Source organism: Lutra lutra, chromosome 2 (genome assembly GCF_902655055.1).
Source record: "Lutra lutra chromosome 2, mLutLut1.2, whole genome shotgun sequence".
Lineage (NCBI taxonomy): Eukaryota > Metazoa > Chordata > Mammalia > Carnivora > Mustelidae > Lutra > Lutra lutra.
In genome coordinates, this window is record NC_062279.1 from 152,379,116 (window position 1) to 152,400,646 (window position 21,531).

The following is a 21,531-nucleotide window of genomic DNA, read 5'->3' on the forward strand; positions in this document are numbered from 1 at the left end:
GTCCTAGAAGCTCCCTCCTGAGCTCATGGTAAAGAATAACCAAGAAATACATATAAAGTGCTTAGGACAGTGCCTTGACACAATAAGCACTTGATAAATGGTAACTATTTTTTTATTTTTCATCATTCAAAGATGCGGCATCTCAGAAACAAGCTTAAGTGTCCTTCGATGGATGAATGGATAGAGAAAATATGGTATGTATATACAATGGAATATTATTCAGCCATAAAAAAGGAATAAAATCCTGCCATTTGCCACCCATGCACGGGCATTATGCTAAGTGAAATAAGTCAGGCAGAGAAAGACAAATGTCGTATGATCTCACTTATATGTGGAATCTAAAAACAAAACCAAAACTCAGACACATCCTACAGAATATAGATTGGTAGTTTCTGAGGTTGGGGTTGGGGAGGGTGGGTGATATGGGCGAGTGGGGCCAATGCATACAACTTCCAGTTATAAAATAAACAAGCCCTGGGCGTGCCATGTACAGCATGGGCACTATAGTTAATACTGCACTGTACATCTAAAATTTGCCAAGGCAGTAAACCTTAAAAGTTCTCCTGGCAAGAAAAAAAATATTTGTTAACTATGTATGGTATTGGATGTTAATTAGACTGTGTGACCATGTCACAACATACACATGTACTGAATCACTATGCTATGCACCTGCAATGAATACAACATTCTATGTCGATCATAGCTCAATGTCTGAAAAAAAGAACATGCACACACACACACACACACACACACACACAAAGGTACAGCATCTCTCATATGCCCCATATTTCTCAGGCAAGTGAACAAATTAAAGTTGGCACAACCTGGAGGCATAGAGGCGTTGTGAAGCAGACACATAGAGGTTTTGCTCTCATGGTCTGTCAGTCCGGTTGTCACTGCCCAAGTTCTCCCTTCGTCTCTCTCAATGAACAGCACCATAATGGGGATGGAAGGGGCAGTGCCCAGCCTTGTGGACACCTGCTCTGGGGCTGACCTGCTCCATTCTGTGCCAATGGACTCTTCAGCTCCCAAGGCAACTCAGATCACCCCGTTAGCCTTCACCTTCAAGACTCCAGGATTACCTGACATTTTGAAAACAGCACAGGCTCTCCAGTGTTTTCTAAATAATCTCAGGTCAGTTTGACAGGTTTTGTTATTGAAAGCCAAACACAGAAGCACCTGGCACTAGCAGGACCCATCCTGGATATGTGGCGGCGTGGAAGACCAGCTCTGCTGGGTCTTCCCTACTGAACTCGCCTGGCTTCTTGGAATTTCTGTAATGGGTCGTCAGAGAACTCCCACTGTACTCTGAAAAGATCCCTGAAAAAGCTTGACAGCTCTGTAAAATTACATTTCAGAACTTTTAGTTCACACTATGGCAGCCTGTGAGTAAAGTGCTTTTAAGACATTTTTGACTTATCTAAAATATTCTTGTTTTTGATTAAGAAGTCTCAAGGGCCGAGGGAGCTGCAGGGTGTCAATTGCTCTGTTATTTGTTATCCAAGATGATAAAAATTCCTAAGTTTTCTGAAATAGCTACAGAATAAATGATATGATGTGTGGAATTCGCCTCAAAAGCTACCAAATGCAAGTGTTAGGGGGGAAGGGAGCCTAAGTGAATAGGACACCAAGGAAACAATATTCCCCTTAGGTAACTTGCAGCTGGCTGCTGGATGCCTGGGGCATCAGTAGGCATCACACTCATGTATGTTTGAAATGTTCTGCAATTTTTAAAACATTTCTTATGATTTAAAATATGAGAAGTGATATTTTGGACATAAGGAGGAGTATCAAGTATTATGATCAAAGATAATGCTATTTGTTAATTCTCAATTATATTTCTATATATAAAAAAATACTGCAGTGTCTTCTCCATGTGAAGTTAGGAATGAGGGATTGCTGAGCAGCCATGCTATGAAAGGAGTGACTCTTGGAAATCATATAAGGACCTGAGTACTAAATCCAACATCCCATGCAATTGTGACCTTTGGACAAGTCACTTATTCTCACTGCATCTGTTTTCTGGTCTGTAAAATGGGAAAATCAGGCTGATGCCCTCTGAGGATCCTTCCTTCCCTGATGGTGTGAGATTCTTGCTGGAATATGAGTCCATGCACATCAGGATCCTCTCTTCCTCTTTCAACTCTGATCCCCAGGGCCTGGGACAATTCCTGGCACACAGTAAGAGCCAATAACATTTTTTCATTCAATGAGTGAGTGAACATGCAAGCTAGTTTTCTCACAAGAACTCTCTTCTTTCCTATAATGAAAGCAGAGTGGGTTTAGAAACCACACTGAAAAGCTGGAAAAGTGGCAAACAAGCATCACCTCCATGTATATTATCCTGTTATAACCTATCGGGGTTGAGGGAGAATTGATGGCTTGACTCATAAAATCTTATTTGTAGTCCTTCAGGGGCTCCTACCACCCCAGGAAAAAGACCAGAACTTTCCATGGCTAGGAGAGCCATCCTCCCTCCAGACTCAGGCTCTCCTTTGCTGCTTCTCAATGGCCTTCCTCAAAATTATCCTCTTCTACCTCAAGACATTTGCATGTGGCAATCCCTCAGCCTGAAAATGTTTTCTCACAACCTCTTATTGGTTAATGCCAGCTTTTGTTTCACATTTTAGGCCAGATACCACATCTCTAGGCAAGCCCTTCCTGATCCATGGTCTCAGCTATGTCAGTCACCCTGCTAAACACTCCCAAAACACTCTTCACTTTTCCTTTAGAACACCCTCTAGAATTTATTGAATTTATCGAATGACCTTATCTGTCCTTGATATAAGTAAGAAACAACTTCCTTCTTTCCCCATCACTTCTTCTAGTCAAATTATTTTGGATCCTTCTTCTCTGTCCTTTCATGACATCTAAGGCAAATTCCTTAACTTTCTGGTCATTTTTGGTTACATGACCCAATTTCATTATTTAATTGTGACTTATTTTCACATATTAAAAAGATAAATCTAAATAACTTTCATCTCACATCTAAAACATAGCCTGTTCTCTTTCCATGCATTTAACTCAGGATCTACTATGGTTTTTTGCTCTTCCTCCAACTCTTCTCCCTCCTTCCACTTTGAACATGTCTAGAGTCAGATCAGAACATAAACAAATTATAAAAACATGATCAAATTATTTTTGCTCAGTATGAGCTATTTGCATGGTTCTTTCCTGCCACACACAGATGTGCCCTGTCTTTAAATGCCAACTCTCTCTAGTTGAACATATTCCCAGGGTCATTAGAAGCTTTCTGAGAGACCTCCATACCACACAGTTCCCTGAATGGGTGATTCACTCCTTGGTTGGTAGTTTGTACTGCCCTACACCAGCCTCAGCTTCTGTACTCATTGATGTACTCAATGGCTTCTTACTGGCTACCTTGTTCTAGGAAGACTCTGACCTGGCTTAAGTTTCCATCTCGATGGCCCAACTCCACCTTCGTTCTTGGTACCATCTGTCTCTTAAGAAATTCATGTACCCTTGTCTCTCAGATGGCTATCCCTATGCTGGCTCCCTTCTCTGACAGCCTTTTGCTTTTATAGAGCTAGAATTCTCTAGTTTCTATGATATCATAAGATATCAACCTCCAGGGATGGGTCAAGCTCCTCCAGAACCTACTTATTGCATTTCTCTGATCCTGTGAAAGCTGCAAGGCTTTTAGCTTCACAGTTTAGTTAAACATCCAACTGGAAAATAAACAGCTTCTTTCTCGTGGGCCTCTTTCCCACTATTGGTGATCTCTTAAAGTCCTTGTCACCTGGCTGGAGAGGGGGTATCACTCTTCCCTTACTTCCCTCATAGGAAAGAAGGGGAGAGCTCATTAGCACTCTCTTATCAGCTAACAGCTTTTTACTTTGGAGGCTCTCTTCAACCATTACTTATTTTTTTTAACTTCTAGTTTTCTTTTATGTGGATGGAAAGTGGACCACAGCTCAGTGTCAGATCCAGCTGTTCTTAGCAAGTCTTAAAGGAATGTATGGACATTGACTGCCCATTATTCCTTGCTTTGAGTTCTCAGTTGAAACTCCAAGATGATGGGAAATCCAAATTAACAACCTGCTAAACACAGTTCTGTGATTATTTGATGAATGTCTGTCTTCTCCACTAGACTTTTCCTCTAAAAGGGCTCTACATTTACTCTCCCTTGAACACCAAGACCAAGCATTCTGTAGCTAGCATATAGTAACAGCTTAATAAATATGTGATGAGGTAATGAATAGAAGAACAAGAGAAAGGAGGGAGAAGACCAGATTTGTATGACTGGAACCCTGTGGTTTATAAGGACTAAAAGACAGGGCATCATTTGAACAAGAGAAGATCAAACAAAGATTCCCAAAGCCTGACTGTCCATCAGAATTACTCATAGACTATTTGAAAAATACAAATGCTTTGCCCTAATTTGCTGATATGCTGAGTCAATAGACCTAATTGAGAGTCCATGAGCTAAAGTGTATAGGAAAGGTCCAAATAATTTGCCAGGAGGGCTCAAGGGAAGACAAGGCAGTACCTGATGGGGAGAGTCAGGGGGACTTTTTGAAGCATCAAAGAGATTTTCTAGACAAAGCAATGGATAAGGATGAAAAATGTAAGCAAATGAAGAAAGGGGCATGGGGAAGACATGGTTAGCAGGAACTTGCAAGCCAGAGGAGATGAAATAAGTAAGGCAATGAGGCAAGAAAGACATTAGATTCCAGACAGAATCTAGTGCTCCAGGGAGGAAGAGGACTCAGGTGTGCATTCCACCTGCCTGAAAGCTCTTTAGATGCAGGAACCTGATCTTGTAAAGTTAACAACACCCTGGGGAGGTATATGGTATAGTGGTTGGGTAGGCCAATTGTGGATCAGACTACCCACTGTCTTTATCTCTAAAAGAAGAATGATAAAATTATTCATTTCAAGAAGTTATAATGAAGATTAAGGGAAGTAATTATGTAATGTCATAACATATAAGTGCTCATTGTATATCAGTTAGAACATTTTTTAATAATTCGAGTACCTAGAAAAATGGCAGTTCTGCACATATCTTCCCAACTTTGCATTTTGTTAAGGTTAGGTTGGTGGCTTGAAATTGGCCATGATGGGAAGTGTTTTTGTTTTTTTTTAAACACTCATCATCCAGGAAATACAAATCAAAACCACAATGAGACATCACCTTACACCTAACAGAATGGCTAAAATTAAAATTTTTTAAATTAAAAAAAAAAGAAATACCAAATGTTGATAAAGATGTAGAGAAAAAGGAACTGTTGTGTACTCTTGGTAGGAATGTAAATTTGAGCAGCCACTGTGGAAAATACTACAGAGGTTTCCCCCAAAATTAAAAATACCTTATGATCCCATAATTCCACCACTGGGTATCTACCCAAAGAAAACAGAAATGCTAATTCAAAAAAATACATGCACCCCTATCATGGGAATATTTACACCAAAAAAAAAAAAAAAAAAAAACCCACTTAGCAAAACTGCAAATGAACCTTAACCTTTTTTTTTAATTTTTAAATTTTTTTATAAAGATGTAATGTATTATTAGCCCCAGGGGTACAGGTCTGTGAATCGCCAGATTTACACACTTCACAGCACTCACCATAGCACATACCCTCCCCAATGTCCATAACCCAGCCACCCCATACCTTCCACCTCCTTCCCCTCCAGCAACCCTCACTTTGTTTCCTGAGATTAAGAGTCTCTTATGGCTTATCTCCCTCTCTGGTTTCATCTTGTTTCATTATTCCCTCCCTTCCCCTATGATCCTCTGTCTTGTTTCTCAAATTCCTCATATCAGTGAGATCATATGATAATTGTCTTTCTCTGATTGACTTATTTCACTTAACATAATACCCTCTAGTTTCACCCACATCATTGCAAATAGCAAGATTTCATTTTTTTTTATGACTGCATAGTATTCTGTTGTATATCTATACCACATCTTATTTATCCATTCTTCTGTTGATGGACATCTAGACTCTTTCCATAGTTTGGCTATTGTGGACATTGCTGTTATAAGCATTCAGGTGCACAAGCTCCTTTGGATCACCCCGTTTGTATCTTTAGGGTAAACACACAATAGTGCAATTGCTGGGTCATAGGGTAGCTCTATTTTCAACTTTTCGAGGAACCTCCATACTATTTAACAGAGTGGCTGCACTAGTTTGCATTCCCATCAACAGTGTAGAAGGCTGAACGCTTTTTTTGAAAGCAGAACCAACACACTGTTAGATGCTCTGTGGACATTGATAGGATTGTCTAGATTGAATTGCCTTTAGTTGAAAAGTGAGTTAAGGCTACAGGAAAACCAAAGCACAAGCTGAGAGGAAAGACTTCTCTTCATTGGAAAAGCAGAGGACGACCTTGTCCTTGGCATGACTGTCGGGCAAAAACAGAATCTGATTTTTTATTCTCAGCTAATAGTCCCTTCAGCATATTCTTTTATCCATCACTTTCACCATTGTCTCTAAAAAAGCATCAAAAAAGCTGAGTGAAATAGTCACTAACGAGCTTTAGCCCCATCAGAGCTATGAATGTTCTAGGAGACAATTTCAAAGGCTAGTTCTCTTTGTGGAGAAGAATATGTCTGAGAAGTTACAGATTATGAGTTATCTAAGATGAAAAATAACTTTTAAAATCTAATATTGCAGAACAGAAAAAAGTAGTGTGGTACCTAAATAATACAGGAAACTTCATCAGCAAGCATTAAAGGGAAGTTAAAGAAGTTGTGAATGACACAGAAGAGTGAATATAAATACCCATAATTTGTATCAATACTCTGCCAAGTTAAGGCAGTAATATAAGAACACATCTGTCTCTTTTGGAAGTCAAGAAACAATTTCTAAGTTCTTTGACAGAGATTGTGCTATTTCAAAGAGTGAATGAGAAAAGCCCATTAAGAAGTTATCACATTATAATAACAAAGAACACATCCAAAGCCTGAAACACCTGACGTTAAGCTTGAAAGGACTGGTGTTCTACTTCAGCCTCTTAGAACACTTCAGTATGGGGAATCGGGAGATTCCTTGAAGTCAGAGCGTCAAATCTTACACATGATAAAGTGTGATGTTCTACTGGTATTAAACTAATGGAAGCATTTTACCCCCAGTGACCTGCTTTGCCTATTTAAGTTCAATATGGTCCTTTTCTTTCAATGAATTGTTAGGATCCCATTTGCTTTTATTAGCATGTAGACTACTTAAGACCTCAATCCTCCCCTCCATGAATAACCGAAGAATTCTAGGGGTTTGCTTGGTTCAAAGGAGTCATTTCTAATTCCAACCCAGGTAAAACATACAAAACAAAACCTTTGGTTGTCCACCTTTCCCATTGATTGAGCTGTCACCAAATGGTGACACCATTGAACACTAGCCATGCACATTCCAGGAGGTGCTTTTGTAGAGGATGCTCTTGCTGACCCCAATATTACCCTCTTACTAAGTTTCAATGTAATAATCCTTTTAATTCACCATTGTGTGTTTAACCACTGTTCCCCCAAGGATATCTGCTCTGACAGAATGACTGAAAGCAGACAAACTTGCAGCCTCATTCATATACTGTACCAAAGCCACCACCCCAAAATTCTTTAGGCCTTACCTCCTGGTCAGTTCCACTCTGTGATTTCTTGATGACAGGCCTTAGACCAGACCAACCCTATAGTCCAAGACTGATTTCCTTAAATTTGTATCATGGAGAGGAATTGGACCCTTGGTTCCTTCCTTCTAGAAGACCGTGGGTGCTTTAAGCAAATAATCTCAACACCTCGCCAGCCAAAAATCCCTGGGAGGGAAAACCTTCATTCAGCTACTACCAAGTACCTACTTATATGCACAACACTAAAAGAGTCACTTGAGTGACTTCTCTCAATAAATATCTCCTTCAAGGTGTCTCATATCTCTACCCATATGAGTAGATGTGGCATTTTTACAAATTCCTTCTAATCAAACACAAGCACTTTGATGAAGAAGAATACTAGAACTGTGAGAGAACTTAGAAATAATGAAAGATACAATTTTATTTTGAGGATGAGAAGACAAACCCAGGGACATCTGATTAAGATCATGCTCTATAAATTGGTGGTATCAGGGGAGGAGGGGGATAAAACTGAAGGTGTTTAAGGGTACTAACTTGTAATGAGCAGTAAATAAGTCCTAGAGATCTAAGGCACAATATAGTGAATACAGACAATACTATTGTATTATAACTATGTAATACGATGACAACAACAATCATATTACAATATATAAGTATATCAAGTAACACACTGTACCTCTTACACTAACACAGTGCTACATGTCAAATTTACTCATTTGGAAAAAAAAGCACCCTGCTCTAATTTAGCAAAAAACTGTCTCACTTCAGGGCCCAAGGCATGGTTTTTACTACCTTATGATAGTACCCATATTTTGGACAGCCAAAAATTCAAAAGACCATTTCCTCCAGATAGGAAGGTGGATAGCTAGGGCAAAATGAGGATTAGCAGGATGGGGAGCCCATTCATCTTCTTTGTCAAATTTATCATCAGTGTCCACTTTGATAACTTTGAAAATACTTCTTCCAATTAGCATTCTCAAATGTTTGGGAAGAATGGTGGGGAAAGCAAGATAAAAACAAGGTTTTTCAGTCACCAAATTTCCATAAGTGACATCATGAATTATATATTGCTGTTGCTAAGGAGATGTGAGAAGTACGTATCACAAGGGAACAAAGAAATTGATTGCATCGAGGATGAGTAGTCACAGGCTTTGGAGAATCATTCTGCCTTTTGAGTTGTTATGATCAGTTCTCTATAGTAACAAAGACATATCAGTCTTCTAAAAATACCCAATCATTTACCCATTCAGCAGAGAACAAAAAGATCAGTGCAGTGTTCATAACCCTCTTCCATTTCAAAGCACATAGGATGAGGGGCACTTTTCCCACCATATTTACCAAGAATATTTACCACCTCTCCTTGTTTGTTCCATGAGACAACACCCAATCTCTAGAATTTGAAGATCCTACCTTGAAAATTCTCAAATAGGAAATGACTCTTTTCTCTAAGTTAACAACTAATTTCCAGTCAGTGAGTAATTTTTTTCCTGAAACTTCCACTCAGTGGAAAACAAACGAAGAGGGAAAAACTTGAGTAAACAAATCTGAAAAAGAGACCACGACACACAGAGATGGAGGCACCTCTAAATGTACCAGACAAAGAAAGCAGGAGTTTAAGGTTTATCTCAAACAAAACCGTAATTTTGACCGGCCCCTGATTGAGCCTCACTCCATGAATGACTTCCAGGGCCTCTAGCTCTTTGGGACTAAAGGAAAGAATTATTTTTAGCACAACTATTTGGAAACCTCTGAGAACTTGGATCTCTTTTTCTGTCTGGTACCAAAGCAAGTTTTTCGCCGAAGGTCTCATGAAAGATCCTCAGTCTCTTGTGGATTTAGAATCCTGGAGCAACCCACCAACCCAGAGCAAGGTATGGTGTTTACTCTTTTTTTAGAACTTTGGCAAATGTAGATGCAGTGGCCCCTTTCATTACGGTAGCTTTCTGAGTTTATTAAACAGACAGCTGTTAGAAAATTCCATAAAACTGAAGGTCTGGGTTCCAATCTCTGGTCTGACGCTAGCTGTGTGGCCATAGACAAGTTACCTGCCTTCTTGAGACATCTGTTCCTTGTCCAATCTACCACAAAACGGTCTTTTGGAAAGAGGATATGGACTTAACATTGCTCCGTAGACTACAAAATGTTTGTCAAATGTCAGCATTTTTTACTTTGTACCATCATAGCACTTTACATAAAGCAGCAAAGCTTTGTAAATCATAAGCTGTTCTTTAAGGAAATATTGATGAATAAATATTTTCTTCATTCAACCTTTGTTGACTCTCCGCTGTAGACCAGTCATTGTCCTAAAAATGCTGGTGGCACAGAGTTAATATTTTGGTGGAGAAAAAACAATTTAAATAGATAGCCATAACACAACATGGATATGAGGTGCTGCTCACTGCATAGTGACAGAAGGGAAGGTGTTCCATGGCCAACAGGAGAGGCAGTTCTGAGGAGAGAAACTGGAACCCCAAAGACAGAGATGAGGAACACAACAGAAGCAGCTGGAATGTGAACACCTCGGGTCCCCACCCTGTCTTGCTCACGCTTAGAGCCACTCCTAATGCAGCTAGAGAAGGACAAAACTTGCTGTTGTGAAATCTCTTCCTCTGCAGGCCAAGGATATGTCGTGTTTTGGCCACCCTTACTTACCTATCTTCTTCCTAATGATTTCCAGGCAGAATACATTCTCAAGTCGAATTAATAATTGAGTCCAGCCCTTCATCATGAAGTAATATTACAGTTTCCCTCACACAACGTAGGAGAAAACTCGAGTGTTTGGAGACAAAAAGAGCTCAGTTCAAATCCTGCCTGTGCCAGTTGTATGGCTGTGTGGACGTGAGTCCTCGGAGTCTCGATTTTCTTATCTTTAAAATGAAGATAATGTCACCTATTGCACAAAAGTGGTGTAGGATGAAGTAAGCGATGCTTTAGAACACCCAGCACAGTCATAAAAATACTAGTAGGTTCCCTGCATCCCAACTCATATTGTTTTTTTCACTTGGTATTTTGTATTTCAGGGAAATACACAGATAACAAATACACTTCACCATTTTGAAGCATTTAGTTCTGGGGCAGCAAATATACTCACACAGTTTTACAACCATCACACCATCATGCATCTCCAAAACTTTCTCATTCTCACCAACCAAAACTTCATATTCCTTAAACATGAACCCCCGACCCTACTCCCCAGCCCCTGGCAACCACCATTTGACTTTCTGTCTCTATGATCTTGACTATTCTAGATGCATCTATAGGTAAAAATCATACTGTATTTGTCCTTTTGTGACTGGTCTATTTCACTTAGCATAAAGTTCTCAGATTCCTCCATGTTGTAAAATGGGTCAAAATTCCCTTCCTTTTAATGGTTGAATAATATTCCATTGTATGGAATATTGTGTTCATCCATTCATCTGTTGATGGCTCTTGTGAAGACTGTTGCTATGAGCATGGATGTACAAATATCTGAGTGCCTGTCTTCACTTCTTTTAAGTGCAACTGCTGGATCATATGGTAATTCTGGCTTACATTTTTGAGGAATTAATTTATTATTATTTTTATTATTATTAATTTATTATTATTATTATTATTATTACAGGAAGATTAGTTAATACCATCCATCACCTCTCATAATTATCACTTTTTTGTGTGCAGTAAAAGCATTTATTGTGTGTCATAATCACATGCAGTAAAATCTATTCTCTTTCAAATATACAAAGAGACAGTATTGTTAATTATAGGCACCATGCTGCACATTAGGTCCCCAAAACTTGTTCAGTTTATAGGTGGAGTTTGTATTATTTCACCAACATATCCCCATTTCCCCCACCCTCCAGCCTCTGACAACCACCATTCTACTCTCTGTTTCTGTGAGTTCAGTGTTTTGGATTACAGATATAAGTTAGATCATAGAGTATTTGTCTTTCTCTGACTTATTTCGCACAGTATAATGCTTTCAAGGTTCATCCATGATGTCACAAATGGCAGGATTTCCTTCTTTTTATGGCTGAATAATATTCCATTGTATATATGCCACATTTTCCTTATTCATTTGTCAGTAGACATTTAGTTTGCTTCCATGTCATGGCTATGAATAATGCTGCAATGAATGTGGGAGTACAGACAGCTTTTTGATATCCTGTTTTCATTTCCTTTGGATATATATGCAGAAGTGGGGTTCCTGGATCATGTGGTAGTTTTAATTTTTTGAGAAATCTCCATATTGTTTTCTATAATGGCTATATCAATTTACATTCTCACCAGCAGTGCACAAAGATTCCCTTTTCTCCATATCCTCAGCAAAACTTGTTATCCCTTCTTTTTGCTGATAGCCATTCTGACAGATGTAAGGTGATATCTCATTGTGCTTTTGTGATTTGTACTCCACTGATGACTAATGATATTGAGTATCTTCTCATGTACCTGTTGGCCATTTGTATGTTTTCTTTGGGAAAATGTCTATTCAGATCCTTTGTCTGTTTTTAATCAGATTATTTGGTTTTTCCTGCTGAGCTGTATGAGTTCCTTTTATATTTTGAATATTAACCTCCTACTTGATACATGCTTTTCAGTTTTTTTCTCTCATTCTGTACATTGCTTTTTCATTTTGTTGAATGTTTCTTTTCCTATGCAGAAGTTTTTAGTTGGGTGTAGTCCCACTTGTTTGTTTTTGCTTTTGTTGCTTGTGATTTGGTGTCATATCCAAAAATACTGTTGCCAAGACCAATGTCAAGGATATTTTCCCCTGTTTTTTCCTAGAGGTTTTATGGTTTCAGGTCTTATATTTAAGTCTTTAATCCATTTCAAGTTGATTTTTTGAGGGATGTAAGTTAGAGATCCAATTTCATTCTTTTGTATGTAAATATCATTGTCCCAACATCATTTTATTGAAGAGACTATTTTTTCCCATGAAAGAAGTATTCTGGGCTTCCTTGTCAAATATTAATTGACTGTATATACATGGATTTAATTTATTTTTTTAAAAAGAAAGAATCTCATCTGTGGGCATATTGTCTAAAATTTCAATTTTTGCAGTGATTTATTCAGTATTTCTCCAAGTATTTTTTATTGCTAGTTTAGCAAGAACAAAGAGTTCTATCACTAAATATCTTACAAAACACTACATACTACATTCATGCTTTACAGATTCAAAATACACTTTAACATAAAGGCTGTGAAATCTAAATTACCATGAAGTAAATAGAAGTTTAAAAAACTAAAAACCTGTTACTGTAATCCCTATAGAAAAATAGGATGCATTAACATCCCAGGACAGATCTGTTCAAGATTAACAATATTTCCAGAGCTTTGATTTTCTCACTCCAAAGGAGCGTGATGTTGAAAAAAATACATTTTAGCACATATTCTACATAAATTTGCATATTCAATGCAATCTTTCAAAATATTTTATGTAAGGAGTGTGACTGCAAATGTGTATGAGGGTTTTTTTGTAGCTTTGAAAATGATCTAAAATTGGATTATAGCGTACATTGAGTTGTATACTTCAAATTGGTCAGATTTATGGTGTGTAAGTTAAATCTCAATAAAGCTATAGAAAATATTGTAATGTTTATAAAGCCATGACCTGCAGAGTTCAGCCCCAGCCAAAATAACCAAGTTCACTGCAAACCAGTGGGAAAGTGGGTGAAGGATAGATTTTTCAATATAGAGTGTTGAAAATATACAGTTGGATCCCTATCTCACACTTGTTATCAGAAACATTCTAGAAGCACTGGTGTGGCAGTCAGTTAAGCACCCAACTCTTGGTTTCAGCTCTGGTCATGATCTCAGGGTGGTGAGACAGAACCCTGTGTTGGGCTCCACGCTCAGTGCAGAGTCTGTTTAAGATTCTCTCCCCCTCTCCCTCTGCCCCTTCCCCACTTCTCTCTCTCTTTCTCTCCCTCTCTCTCTCTCTAATATAAATAAATAAACCTACAACTGAAAAAGAAAAAGAAAGAAACATTCTAATGGGTCAAATATTAAATGTGAACAAATGAAACAACAAAAGAACTGAAAGTGGGAGAAATCTTTTTATTATCTTGAAGTGAGGAAGGCCTTTTCAAAATAATAAATTGAACTTCAAGAATGTTGGGGGCTTTTTTAAGATTTTATTTATTTATTTGAGAGAGAGAGAGCATAAGAGAGAGCATTAGCTGGCCAGGGAAGGGCAGAGGAAGAGGGAGAGGGAGCCACAATGGGGCTTAATCCCAGGACCCTGGGATCATAACCTAAACAAAGGCAGACGCTTAACTGACTGACCCCCAAGGTGCCCCAAGAATGTTTTTGTGATAAAATATTTTTAAATGCATTGAAGAAAATGAAATGGCAAACTGGGAAAGCTATGTGTTGTTAATGTCATAAACTATGTACAGGGATGCCTGGGTGGCTTAGTCAGTTAAGCATCTGCCTTTGGCTCGAGTCGTGGTCCCAGGGTCCTGGGATTGTGACCCACATCAGGCTCCTTGCTCAGCAGAGAGCCTTCTTCTCTCTCTGCCTGCTGTTCTCTTTATGCTTGCTCTTTCTCTCTCTCTGGCAAATAAATAAAATCTTTTAAAAAATAAAAGATAGTGTACAAGCAATATATAAAAAGAGTATATTTATTTATATATTTTAAATATATCAATATTAAATATACATATTAAATCTATAAATATATTTATAGATTTAAGATATATATATGTGTGTGTATATACACACATATATACACACATATATACACATACATATATATATGAGAAAATCTCTTAGCTACCTGAAAAGTCTAGATACAAAAAGTCTAGATACAAAAAGTTGCATATAGTGTGCCAAAAACATGGAGAAGAAGAACACACAACAAACTAGCAACAATGATTGCCTCTAGAAAGGGAAAGTACATGTCTGTAAGACTGGGAGGAGGGAGAAGAGATTTACTTTTTATAAATGTGCATGTTCTGTCTATACCAAAAAAAGTAAATATTTAAAGTATTTCTAAATACTCTAGACTATGCAAAATTAAAACAATTCAAGTCTTTTATTTGTATTTTTCAAACATGGTGAAAGAGACCCACAGATCTCCAGAATATTTCTTTAAGTCTCTCTTTTTTCTTTCCCTTGTAATATTCTCACAGTCCATTCTCTCTGCTTCATTTTGTTTTTCATAAAACTAACACCTGGCCCCCCAAAATATATCCTTCCTTGCCCACAACCTGAGGCTTTTTTTGTGCCAAACTCTATTCTAGATGGTTGTAGAAGTCAATGACTAAGACAAAGTCCCTGACCGTCATGGAGATCACATTCTATCAGATTGGTGATAAACAATATTTTTAAAGCATAATAAAGGTAATAATAATCTAGTGAGTTAGAGGTGGTAAGTACAAAGAAGAGAAAACAGTAGAGCAGAATGAGGGAAGATCAGGATGTATGAAAGGCTATTGCAATGTTAAATACAGTGTAAGATTTACACTGGAATATTATGCCTCCATCAGAAAGGATGAATACCCAACTTTTGTATCAACATGGATGGGACTGGAAGAGATTTCTGACTGAAATAAGTCAAGCAAAGAGAGTCAATTATCATATGGTTTCACTTACTTTGTGGAGCATAAGGAATAACAGAGAGGACATTAGGAAAAGGAAAAGAAAAGTGAATTGAGGGAAATCGGAGGGGGAAACAAACCATGAGAGACTGTGGACTCTGAGAAACAAACTGAGAGTTTTGGAGGGGAGGGAAGTGGGGGGTTGGATGAGCCTGGTGGTGCGTATTAAGGAGGGCACATATTGCATGGAGCACTGGGTGCGGTGCATAAACAATGAATCTTGGAACATTGAAAAAATAAAATTAAATTTTAAAAAAAAGAATTGGCTTCAGGGAGAGGGTGGTATTTGAGAAGACTCAGAAAGGGAGATGAGAGGGGTGCCTGGGTGGCTCAATGGGTTAAGCCTCTGCCTTCTGCTCGGGTCATGGTCTTGGGGTCCTGGAATCGAGCCCTGCTTCAGGTTCTCTGCTCAGCGGGGAGCTTGCTTCCCCCTCTCTTTCTGCCTGCCTCTCTGCCTACTTGTAATCTCTCTCTCTGTCAAATAAATAAATACAAATCTTTTTAAAAATTAAAAAAAAAAGAAAGGGAGATAAGAGAGTGAGACATGTAGATGTCTTGGGGCAGAAAGTTCTAGACAGAAGAAACAGTATGAACACCCTAAGGCAGAACATTCCTGGTGTCACTGAGAAACACCAAGGAATTCATAGTGACTGGAGCTGGAGAGTGGGAAGGAGAGTAGAGGAAGATGATTTCAGAGAAGTAAGGAAGGTGGGTGCCCAATCCAGTAGAGCCTTGAAGACCATGTACTGTGAGGTTTTTGACTTCTAAGTAAAATGAAGAACTAGTGCAGGGTGATGCCACTGTAGTTTTCCATTATACCCTACACTCCTTTGTTATCATAGTAAATTGAGTCCCAAGACTTGAGCGGTCACTTACCACCATGCTGTCATTGTGCATCAGGCACCACATCATGTTTTTCATCAGTTCCAATGAGGATTGTTAATGGGTAATCATTTTGAATGCCTTTCAAAAATTCTAACTGGGTAGGACAGAGGGCATCTGCCAGTGCCTGGGTGGCTCAGTCAGTTGTGTCTGACTCTTGATTTCAGCTTGGGTCATGATCTCAGGGTCATGAGATGGAGCCCTACCCTGAGCATCAAGCCTGTTTAAGATTATTTTCCCTCCCTCTCTGCCCCACCTCTTTCTATATAAATTAAAAAAGATTATATTCTAACTGGGGATGCTTCTAGCATTTAGACTATAGCACAGACAACTGAGTGGGAAGAAATCAAAGAGGGAGACAACCCATGAGAGACTCTGAACGCAGGAACCAAACTGAAGGTTACAGAAGGGAGGGGGTTGAGGAATGGGGTAACCAAGTGATGGTTATTAATGAGGACATGTGTAGTGATGAGCACTGGGTGTTACATGCAACTAATGAATCATTGAACACTGCATCAAAAATTAATGATGTGCTATATGCTGGCTAATTGAACATTATAATAAAAATAAATAAATAAATAAATAAATAAATAAATAAATAAATAAATAATATCCTAATGCATTTGTCAATGAAAGGCAAACCATTTGTTCAATGAATGCATCTCTTTAGATTGTGTTATTTTTACCTTCTTAGAGCAGCTTTTTCTTGGCGGTTGGAAATACTACTATCCTTCCAAGCAGATCTTTAAAATTTCTCCTTCTTCTACCCACCATAACCTGGAAGCTTACCACAAGCTTCTTGATAAACTAATACCCAACTATGGGTATGTTGTGTTTTCAGCATCTCCACCAGTGTCTGAGATGCCACTGCCCAAAGTGTCTTCTCTCCACATAATTTCAAATCCCTCATAGAACCAAATCCTGACCTCAGCCACAGCATCCCATTCCATGTCTCTTTTTTTTTTTAAGATTTTATTTATTTATTTTACAGACAGAGATCACAAAGAGGCAGAGAGGCAGGCAGAGAGAGAGGAAGGGAAGCAGGCTCCCCACCAAGCAGAGAGCCCAACTCAGGGCTCGATCCCAGGACCCTAGGATCATGACCTGAGCCTAAGGCAGAGGCTTTAACCCACTGAGCCACCCAGGTGCCCCTCCATGTCTCTTTAAACACCTTTTTATGAGTAACTTCTATGAGCATGTTCCTCTCTTTCAAATTCCTTCTCAAAACCTCCTGTAATCAGTTTTTTACAAGAAAAAGCTAGCAATTTAATCACTATAGTTTGTTTTAACTATGGCAGGGGTATGCATAGAATGTTCTTTCATTTTCTTTCATCTGGAACACCCTTGAAAGGGCTCGTATCTTTATGAGATCCTCTGGGCTTCTCAGAAAGTGCCTTAATCCCAGTTGAGCAATGGGATCAGTACTTTTGAGTTTGTGTTATATTACAGCAGACAGTACACAGCAAAAATATTCTCCTGGATTTGGGGGTGGGGGGTCATGTGGGGAAAGAGACACTGGCAACATGGAGATTTGGTCAAGGAAAGAGAGCCTATATTTGGGTAAGTTGCCTCAGTTTTTCACTAACAAGATTTCTAGGAAACAGATTTATTTTGAACCACATGTGCACACTGTGTTTTTCTCAGTCTCTCATTCCTATGCTCTGGCAAGTTTCTAGGTCTAATTCCAAGATGTTGCAATTTCCCCACAGGAATTATAAAACTGGTACCATGTGCCTGGTTAATTTTCTGATGTGGCTGTCAAAAAACAAGGAAACTCCATCCGATTGCTTTTTTCACATTTTAACGTTATTGGCTTTGGGCGAGTATATGCCAGGCATGGATATCAAGCGTTGTTGAGATTTCTTATTAAAGCACAGGCCCAAAACTATCCAAAACTATTGGATACTACTATCCAGGAACTATTCATTTACACCTCCCCAAAACCATGTGTATGCATTGTCCATCCAAGAAGCTACTAATCTTAAGGACCATTGAGCCTAGAAAATCAGGCGTCCCAGCCTATACTGCCCACCCCTCAACTTATATGCCAAATTTCATGCTAACAAATGATCCACCATGTTCAGGATCCTATTTTTGGAGGGAAAAACAAAGTCCTACTAAATCATAGCTGAAGAGACCAGTTGTCTGCTTCCCTAGAAGCACGTGGCACCATGCATGGTTTAATTTCACTCAGCTCTTTAATTGAGCCTTGGTGTTAATGACTTAATGGTTCACCAGGGCATTGTATCCTGCAGGTTTTAAATTAAAGTTTGAGAATCCCCTTGCAGGACATGCACAGTACTTCAATTAACACTAATTGGTGTTACACATGATTATCAAGTGAAAAACATGTTTTCCTGAGAATGACACTTCTTTTCTCCTGCATTAAAAAGCCTGTAAATTCTAAAGAAATGATCATGGATGCATGCAAAGACTAGATATACCAATGTCTAGCATAGGGTTTATGTTGGCAGAAAACTGGAAGGAAATATCTACAATGGAGAATCATGTACATAAAGGAAAGTAGAGAAAAATGCATCTTTTTTAATATTATGAATAATTTTTGAGACAGGAAGATGCTCCTGATATACTGTTAAGTGAAAAAAGTTGAAAAAAATACAAGAATGGCCTAATATCACTTTTCTCCACAATACAGACCAGAAGGATGTGTGTATCAAAATGTTAACTATAATTATCTCTAGTGGTGAGAACGTTAATCTTGATCTTATTCATATATATTTCTAATTTTCTAAAAATAATGCATTATTTTTGCAAAAAGAAAGTGTTCTTTTGCAAATTCCATCATTGACCCCACAGGAAAAAAATACAAGTGGCTTTATTTTGAAATTGTTTAAATCAATCCTTCATCTCCACCAATCCTTCTGCGGGGCACTGAGAACTCTCTATAAGTAATGTGTTAATAGTTTCCAAGGGAATTATGAGAGTAAACTGGGTTTTATACATGCATGGAAAGGTAAGCACTGAAGTGAGGGGTTGCCGATGCCCATTCCCATGTTCATTTATGCCAAAACTTCCACCTGAGTGGGTGCATTTATGTCCCTGTGTTTCTTTTCCAGAGCCAAAGATGTTTATCTTGCTCTATGTTACAAGTTTTGCCATTTGTGCCAGTGGACAGCCTCGGGGTAATCAGTTCAAAGGAGAGAGCTACTCCCCAAGATATATCTGTAGCATCCCTGGCTTACCTGGACCTCCAGGACCGCCTGGAGCAAATGGTTCCCCAGGGCCCCATGGTCGGATCGGCCTTCCAGGACGAGATGGTAGAGACGGCAGGAAAGGAGAGAAAGGTGAAAAGGGAGCTGCAGGTAATGAACAATGAAGTTCCCTAAACTCCCCTGGTCTGCGCTCAGTGGGGAGTCTGCTTGGGATTTTTCTCTCTTCTCCCTTTGCTCCTCCCCGCACTGGTGCTCATGTGCTCTCGCTCTCTCTCTCTAAAATAAATTACTAAATCTTTTTAAATAAATAAATACATAAATGAGCATGCCACCTTAAACTGTTTCCTTTCTTTATTGCCTTTTCTAATGAGAATTGCTCCTGAAATCCCTTCTCTACTTCACCTTCTTTAATCGTAATTAATATTGAGCCCTTTCTATGCTTTGGATACTGCTTGAAACTCTTTACCTGCAACCATATTTTATTGTAATGACAACTTTTTCAGTTATCCCATTTTACAGATGAGAACACAGAGCAATAGCATGGTTAAATTAATTACTGAAGACGGAAGTTCACTACTAGTGACCGACAGAGCTGGATTCAAACACTGATGCCTGAGACCACAGGGCGATCACAGCTAGCAGGCAATGTCTGGGTGTGCAAGGGCATGGATAGATAGCAGACAGATGGACAAGGAAGGGAAATGGACAGTCGAAGCAGAAGCAGGAATCAGTAACCAAAAGCACAGGTACCATCCTGCTCTGTGCTAATATCCAGAGCAAAGTCACATGAAGGACTTCTAGATTTTACTTTTCAGAGATGAAATGACAATAGCAGTATATAGCCCACCCTTTCTGGTTCATCTCTTCCCCACCTATCCTGTTACAGCTAAAAAAGTAGATTCTTACAGCTCTTGATGGCAACACCATTGCCCTCTACTACTTCAGTAATTTTTACTTTTTCCCCCCACAAGTAAGTTAGCCCAGGAAGATTGCCAGACTCTGCAATCCTTCAGAGTAAACCAAATTGAAATTACTCTAAAGAGGAAGTGATTTGGCATCAATCTTTGAAAACAAGTTTCTGAGTGTAAAGTCTAGTACGAAAGATAGGAAGAGAAAAGTTAATCCATTCTAAGAAACAAGTCTCTATCTAGTTATTGCAGCTGATTTACTGATGTTACATGAAACAATAGCATAATATATATGCAAGTTACCCGATAATTACTCATTTCTGTATTTGCTATGCAGAAAATACTTGGAAAACCAATTGCTACCAAACGTGTATGGGTATTGTTCAATATTAGATAAAAAATCTTTACGTAAATGTTCAACAGCTTATCTACGTTAACACTTATGAATACAACTTACTGTGTCATGATCATGAATAGCCTTGAAATCCTGTAAGAACACCAGGGTCAGAGTTACATATGACCAACCCTTTTAATTTACTATGTCTGGAAGCAATAATGTAGTGTTTATACAAGCAGGCAATGGAGTCAGTTGGATTTAGGCTCAAATCTTGGCTCCTTCAATTACTAACTTAGCACCCTTAGGCAAATAGCTACTTTGAGCCTCAGTTCCCTCATTTGTAACCTGGGAGTAGTAGGGATGATTGTGATGATTAAGTGCAATAGTACATATAAAACACTTAGTAGAAAAGCTGTCGTGTGGTAGGCACTTAGGAAATGTTAGCTGTTGTTACATATCACACAGTGCTCCACAAACATGAGTCATAGCTAAGTTCCTGAATATCCAAAGTCGTATAATAAACCAGAAATGAGTGATGGGTTTCATGAGGTAGTTCTAATGTCATTTAAAAATAGGTATATGGGTATGCATTCAGATTAAACTGAATGTTCATAATTGCTACAATTTTAAATATACAAGGCCAGCTTAGTCATCTATCTACCCATGCTTTATTCTTCAGCAAGGTTCTTGTGTACATATTGCTATCTGGTATTATTCTAGACCAGTGTTTCTCAACCTCCACCCTAATGACATTTGGGGCCAAATAATGAGCTACTGTGGGATGGCTCTCCTAGCATTGTAGGACACTTAGAAGCATCCCACTAGATGCCAGTGGTAACCTCACCACCCATGACAACACAAATGTCCCCAGACATTGCCAAATATCCCTTGGTGGGCAGTATAAATTTGTCCCCTACTACTGTTGTAGACAATGAGAACACAAACATGAATATGACATTGTCCTTGCCTTGACAAACAAACATGGGGATGTGGGAGGCCAGTATAGAAGCATATAATTACAATATTCATCATCATCATCGTAGCCATTTATTAAGAACTTATTGTGTCAGGAA

The 21,531-nt window shown here is 38.7% G+C and overlaps 1 protein-coding gene across 6 annotated transcripts in view; it reads left to right on the forward strand.

The window, feature by feature from the left end:
* C1QTNF7 (C1q and TNF related 7) overlaps nucleotides 1-21,531 on the forward strand; it is a 110,674-nt gene that overhangs the window by 81,978 nt on the left and 7,165 nt on the right. For 4 of the 6 annotated variants that reach the window (XR_007125282.1, XM_047718929.1, XM_047718927.1 and 1 more), the window contains exon 2: nucleotides 19,118-19,363. Coding sequence is in view for 5 of the 6 variants with exons in the window: in XM_047718929.1 (XP_047574885.1) it covers nucleotides 19,126-19,363 (238 nt within the window). In the remaining variant the exon portion in view is untranslated. Of the gene's footprint in view, nucleotides 1-132; nucleotides 195-9,314; nucleotides 9,453-19,117; nucleotides 19,364-21,531 lie in introns of those variants that run through there. The other 2 variants (XM_047718928.1, XM_047718925.1) reach the window with 2 other exon arrangements.